This window comes from Marmota monax, unplaced genomic scaffold (genome assembly GCF_021218885.2).
Source record: "Marmota monax isolate L192 unplaced genomic scaffold, Marmota_monax_Labrador192_F-V1.1 WCK01_AAM20220418_F8-fsc00077, whole genome shotgun sequence".
Classification (NCBI taxonomy): Eukaryota; Metazoa; Chordata; class Mammalia; order Rodentia; family Sciuridae; genus Marmota; species Marmota monax.
The window spans coordinates 3,827,405-3,834,494 of NW_026694610.1; the positions used below are offsets into that span (position 1 = coordinate 3,827,405).

At 37.1% G+C, this 7,090-nt stretch overlaps 1 protein-coding gene across 1 annotated transcript in view; it reads right to left on the reverse strand.

Annotated features, from left to right (window-relative positions):
* The window catches only part of Ttc23l (tetratricopeptide repeat domain 23 like), a 56,655-nt gene extending 49,739 nt beyond the window's left edge, over positions 1-6,916 (reverse strand). The window contains 2 exon segments of the mRNA XM_046422302.2: positions 2,066-2,252; positions 6,846-6,916. Coding sequence (XP_046278258.1) covers positions 2,066-2,252; positions 6,846-6,913 — 255 coding nt within the window. The 5' untranslated portion in view covers positions 6,914-6,916.
* Positions 6,917-7,090: the final 174 nt, after the last annotated feature.

Genomic DNA, 7,090 nt, shown 5'->3' on the forward strand with positions numbered 1-7,090 from the left:
CTAATTTCAATGTAGAATTTTTGCATCTACTATAATCCCTTCTTGGAGCACTCTTTTACATAGTTCAGTCTCCTGTTTTTTCATTTTGTTCATCTAATGAGGTCTTTCTTGGCCACCTTTCTAAATTACCTTTCTCTGCATCACTCATTGTTCCATTACTGATTTTTTTTCTTCATAGCACTCACTCCTAGTTCATATTATATTAGCTATGATCTTTATTTGTCTATTATCTGTCTTCCTTGAACAAATAAGCTTATTCCTCATGTTCAACTCCTTTATGCCCAAGGCACAGAGGAGATTCACATTCAATATTTGCTGAATGAATCACTGTAAGGATGGGGTGGAGGAAAGAGCCCCTCTGCCACTGTGGAGCTGAGGGGCAGAGCTCCAGAAACCACAGAATTATACCTTCAAGTCACGTGTTTCAGTGACTTTACAAACATGATCATCTATTGGCTGCACAATTCAACAGACTCAGGCATTTATTTTTTGGTGAAATGAAAATAGCACTATGAGGAATAAAAAGTGCAAAGTTTTAGCCTTGGTTCTAATATTTACTAATTATGTTGTTTTGAGATAGATCATCCTGATCATAGTTTTCTTTTCTGAGATTTGGAAACCAATACTATCGACCTTAGAGAGTTACTATAAGAAAAAAGTCAGCATTTATGTGAGCTAAATTTGTTAAGCACTATCTAAATGAAAATATTAAGTTCCATTTTGAGGAAAAGGCATAATGCCATGAAAAAATCACAGAAATGGGAGCCCAAAGCTTTGAGTTATACCTGACTCTGGACAGTCTGTATTCATCCCCAAACTCCTGTGCTCAAGGAAAAATGATCCCACCAATATGGGCTTAGAGTTCACCCCAGTGTTGCTGCTGCTGGTGGTGGTACTCCCTTGCCCTTCTGGTTGGTCTGTGAGTTCTGAGTTGGGTTACATTTAACTCCTAAGATCTAAATCTTTGTTATTACTCAAACTGGCTAAGGAGTTGTCAAGCCTCCAAAGCTCACACTTGGAAATCATGACAGACAAAATGGTCTCCTAGTTTGGATGTGTGACATACTAATAGGTCCAGCCATGATAGTCTTTTGCAAGGTTTCTAGATAATTTATAGAAGTAAGCTTATAGGTGTCCATCTTGAAGAGGTATCAGTTCCTATGATATGCCTCTGAGGTGCCTCTCAGCCCTTATCTGCAAGAGAACACATTAACTCTGAAACCATTATTTCCTCTTGACCTGGAACAGACAAGAAGTCAGTATATGAACTCTGTTGATAAATCAGGCCTAGAAGCAAGCTGATGTCTGTGTTCTAATAATAAAAGTCAATATGTTACTGTCTCAAGATCCTGGGTTTTGAACACTCTTGCTTACACACTGGCTCAAAGATCTTAGATCCCAAGGTGTTGACTAACTCTTAGAAACGCATACCTAAACTCTTTGATCTCTGACGCTACTCCCTCCTGCTTCTGGTCTTTTGGGTGTTTTATGATTCCACTGTAACCACAAGCACCCTACCCATATCCTTTACAGGCCTCAACCTAGACTTCTGCTTGGCTACCCTTGTTCTTAGCCTCCTGCCTTTATATCTTGGCCCTCTAGTAATTTCCCAAGTGGTATCATCCTGAAACCTTCCAGGAGAAATCTTAAAAATTAATTAATCAAACTTAATCCTATGGCAACTGGAAAAGGCAAATTAATTCTTAGTTTAAAGCTAGGAGCACAAATGCTCCAGGGAGGAATAGATGGTGAACCCTGTGGGGAATTGGAAGGTGGGTTGGCTACTCAACTGTTCCCTGATTTTCTTCCCATTTACAAAGAAATGTAGCATTTCATTTTATTTTGTGTGCTTCATTCTGCCTGCAGTGAATGCAGAGATTCTCTAACCATGGGCATATTATTTTAATTCACTTTTTTTATAACTTTATTCTATTTATTTATATGTGTTACTGAGGATTGAACCCAGGGCCTTACACATAAACGGCGAGTACTCTACCGCTGAGCAACAACCCAAGCCCAATGGGCATATTTTTATGTGGAAACAGAAACTTAATTTTTATCTTACCAGTTTTTCCTTAATCAGCTGAGTTATTTTCTTCTGGGACTGAACTAGTTTTTCTTTGGGAAGAGACATATAGTCTGTGCTTATCTCCTCCTCCTGGACTGCAGGATCTTCTTCACTCTCTTCAGACCCATAAGTGGGGTACAACTCATCTGTCTGCTGTTGTGCTGGGATGGGGGTTTGCTGTGACCTGTGGGTATGAGAGGGACATGAAGTCAGACTTCACAAACAAGAAAAAATTGAAGGCTATAGTACTCCCAACTGGAGGATAGTGACATGTTTTCTATATTAAACTTGAAGGGATAAAGACAGGTCACTCTCAAAGCCCAGCATCCAGCATAACAATGTGCTGATTAAATTACTAACTTTTGGCAAACTAGTCATCTGCATTAGAGTAACAGCTCTGCCATTTATTTACATGTCCCTGAACAAGCTAGCACTTAATCTTGTTCTTTGTAACATGAAGTTAACATGAATACCCACCTGATAAAGTTAATTAAATGAGGTAATATTCATATTGATTTATCATGATGATTGGCATTTAGTAAGTGCTCCTTTAACATAAACTAATACTAATATAATTAGCTCCATGATTTATTTCCTTTGTCTACAAAATGAGCAGATTGAATTGGAAAATCTCAAACATCCTGAAATTCGGATCCAAACCACAACAGAAAATAAATATAGTGATACGAGGGATAGGGAATTAACATTTTGAAGCTACATTTCATACATCCATGTCCATCTTTTATCTATGTTAAAAGCTTCAATGCAGAGTGGCTAACTAAGTAAAGAGGATGAGTCCTACTAGGGCAAAAAGGAGGAACCCTACACTGGGACATGTGCATAGTCAGGAGAGAATTGGCCTCCTCAGTTGTGTTAGAACTAAACATGGTGAGAAAGAGCTAACTGAAAATTTCCCTCTCTCTCTTACACACTTGAAAACACACACACACACACACACACATTCACATACAATGTAGATATCTGACTTCAATGTGAAGATATCACTTTAATTGTGAAGAGGTAACTGGATTTGTAAAGAAAGTCACAAGAAATAATCCTATACAATGAAAGAGAAACAGAATTCTAAGATCTTAAGAGTAACAACAAGTTTCTCACAGAAATAACCTTTGTATTCACAGTAGCTTTTAAAAAAATCCAACCACTGCCAAGTTTTAAAATTGAAATTTATCTTTCTTTTCCACGGATAAAGTAACATATGCTTATTTTTTTAAAGGAAAGTATGAAAGGAAAATAAATGTCAAGTGAATCTTTTACATCAAGTTTGAGAAATGATACACTAACATCCAGAATCCTATTCCAAATGACCTATCCATGCAGGTGTGCCAAGGTGTGTGGGCAGGGAGTAACATTTCTTCAGGCCAGGCCCAGGCAGGATTCCTTTCTTCCCATAGATAAGTGTGCTTTCAGTGGACATATCAATTCAATGGAAAAGCCAGGGAAAATTGGCAATGTGATGTAATCAGAGGTGTTTTCCTCCTTAAAAAAGGGCTTGGGATAAGGCTCAGTGGTTAAGCACCCCTGAGTTCAATTCCCCGGTACCAAATAAATAAAAAACAAAACAAACAAACAAACAAACAAACAAAAACTCTCCTCCTTTCTGATTGATGAATTTCATATCATCCTTCAAGACATAACCCAGATGTGACCTCTGCCATAAGTCTTTCCCTGGAGTAGTGATAAAGAGGCACTCCAAAAGGCTTGCAAAAATTTCTCTAAGCCCCTATAATATAACAATTATAATACAATTCATACTATAGTTTGGTTTTTTGTTTGTTTCTTTATGTTGTTGTTGAGTCTTCTTTGCCTTCTAGCAGGTAAACTCCACCAGAGGATGGGCTGAGTCTCATTTGTTTCAAAACAGTGCTAAGTGGCTCACAGTAAATTCAAATAATAACTTGTTACATATTGTGATTGGATACAGAATGTCCCCAAAAGATCATGTGTTGGCACCATGGACCTAATATGGCAAGGTTCAGAGGTGGGGCTTTCAGGCGATGATTAGGGATCTGATTTCATCAGTGGAATAATCCACTTAGTGGATTCATCCATTGATAGCTGAAGGGATTACTGGGATCTGGGACATAGATGGAAGAAGTACTCACTAGAGGTGTGCCCTGGAAGGGTTTATCTCAGCTGCCAGGAGCTCAACAGCTTTGCTCTACTGCATCCTTCCACCATGATGTTTCTGTGATTGTGCCAGTCGGCCATGTGCTGAGAGCTCTAAACTGTGAACCAAAATAAATCTTTCCTCCCCTAAGTTGTTCTTGACAGTTATTTTGGTCATAGCAATGAAATGCTGATTAATATACAGAATGAGTAAACAAATGAAAAAAGAACTTTATAATGTTTTTATAATGTTTGAAAAATGCTGAGAAGAGAGGAAATCTGTATCAAGATTAAAACTTAAGAAAATTAACCAAAAACATTACTCCCTCTATAGAAAATTTTGCTTGAGCTGCATTTTTCATAGGACTGGAGCAGAAGATAAATCTATTAGAGTAACCAAATCTATATGGGCAGTTTGCCAGGAGGAGTATAACCAGAAGAATTGGAAGTTGTACTCCATGTATATATAATACGTCAAAACACGGTCTACTGTCAAGTATAACTAAAAAGAACAAATAAAAAAAAGAAAGAAAAAAAAAACCAAGCAGGTTTGATGAAGGATTTGCCTTGCTAGGTTTATAAATTATTCCATATATGTTGCTATGGCAAATATGAATTCTGACAAGTAATATTGTATTCATTATGAATTATCTGATTATTTCTAAGATATTCTATTGTAAATGCTACATTTTAAAAATTGCAATTGTTGTAGTTCTATAACATTTAAGTTCAAGGTATTTTATGAGATTGTATACAATATGCTATCCAGTAAGGTAACCAGTAGTTAATGTGGCTATTTGGAACATGAAATGTAACTAGTCAGAACTGAGATGTGCTATTAAGTGTAAAGTACACACTAAATTTGAATTATCATGAATAAATGTAAAATATTCCACTAATAATTTTATATAATATTTTTAGTGAGACATGTAAAATATATTATTTTTAAGTTTAAATTTACCTGTTTCATTTTACTTTTTACTATGGCTACCAGAAAAATTTAAATTATGCATTGGGCTCTTATTTATAACTCCCATTATATTTCTATTCAATAGCACTGATACAGAACAATGGTTTGTATGTAAAGATGATTTTATACCCAGAGAACATTTGGCCATAACTGAAGACATTTTCAGTTGTCCCAACTGGGACAATGATGCTACTGACATCTTGTTATGGCTTGGATATAAGCCCTCCCCCCCCAAGCTCCTATGTTAATGTAGGAATATTCAGAAATAAAATAATTAAGATTATGAAAGCTGTAAACAATCCATCCTAGTTTGAATGGGCTAACTGGATGGTAACAGTAGGCAAGTGGGATATAGCTGGTGGAGAGGTAATAGCTGGAACATACCCTGAAAAGGTTCATCTTCTGTGTGGCCCCTCCCCCTTTCTCCCTTTGCTTCTCTCATTACTGTGTCCTGGGCTTCTCTCCTCTACCATGCTTTTCCACCATGATGTTCTGCCTTATCTTGGGCCTAGAGCAATGGAGTTGGTCAATCATGGACTGAACCTCTGAAACAGTGAGCCCAAATAAACTTTCCCTCTACACTAAACTGTAGGTATGTGTGTATGTATGTATGTGTGTGTATATATATATATGTGTGTGTGTGTGTGTTAGACGGACATACATTTATTTTATTTATGTATTTTGTGCTGAGGACTGAACCCAGTGCCTCACATGCACTAGGCAAGCACTCTACTGCCCCACTAAATTGTTCTTGTCAGATATTTTGGTTACAGCAATGAAAAGCTGACTAACACACATCAATTTGGGTACTTAATAGAGATGCTGCTAAATATCCCTCAAGGCATAGGCTATCCCTCCAAATCAAAGTTATCTGACTCAAAATGGCACCAAGGTTGGAATAATATGGAATAAAGAAATGGATAAAGAATAGAGTTTGGAATGAGACTGCATAGTTTGAAAACCATTAACCATCAACTAGCTGTGTGACCTGGGCAAACTGCCTAACCTCTCTTTGATTTATATTCTTCAAAGGTGGTATCTCATTCACAGAGATGTTAGGAAATAGGCATATAATATATGCTCAAAAATGAATTATGGTTTAAAAATTTTAATTTGTTATCTCTTCATTTCATAAAGCAATTTTCTCAAAATTTTATTATATTTTTCTCCATGACTTTACCAGTCTTATTATAAATAACCTATCTTTGTTTTTACTGGGTGCAGTGGCACACGCCTATGATCCCAGCGGCTTGGGAGGTTGAAGCAGGAGGATCGCGAGTTCAAAGCCAGTCTCAGCAATGGCAAGGTGCTTAGCAACTCAGTGAGACCCTGTCTCTAAATAAAATACAAAATAGGGCTTGGGATATGGCTCAGTGGTCGAGCATCCCTGAGTTCAATCCCTGGAACCAAAAATAAATAAATAAATAAATAACCTATTTTTGTTTTTAAAAACTTAAAATTTTTGTAAATTAGGGAAATAAATAATTATCTTCTATATTGCAAAGCTGAAGATCCAAATGGACACTACACCATAATTACTATTAAAACACATCACAGCAGAACTTTCTCTTCTGTCTAATGTGCACGCATAGTTTCACCTAGGCTTGCCTTAAGGGGGACAGGGGTCCCTGTGTTTCTGGCCAGTGAGGGAGCATGATGTCAGGGTTCTGTGGTACTTACCGATGGAAGCAGGAGTCCCAGTCAATGTCATTGTTAACAGTTGGGATATAGATGGGGCTGGCTTGCATCTTCTTCCTACCAAGAGTCACACATGAGATCAGCTTTGGGAGAAAAGGCTTAGGAATTTGTTCTATTTTCTCCCTGTTGGCTACTACTAACATTAAGTTTAAAGTGCCAAATATAAATCCACAAATAGACTATACAAACTCATGTATGAAGATGACTCAGAAAGCAGAACATAAAGA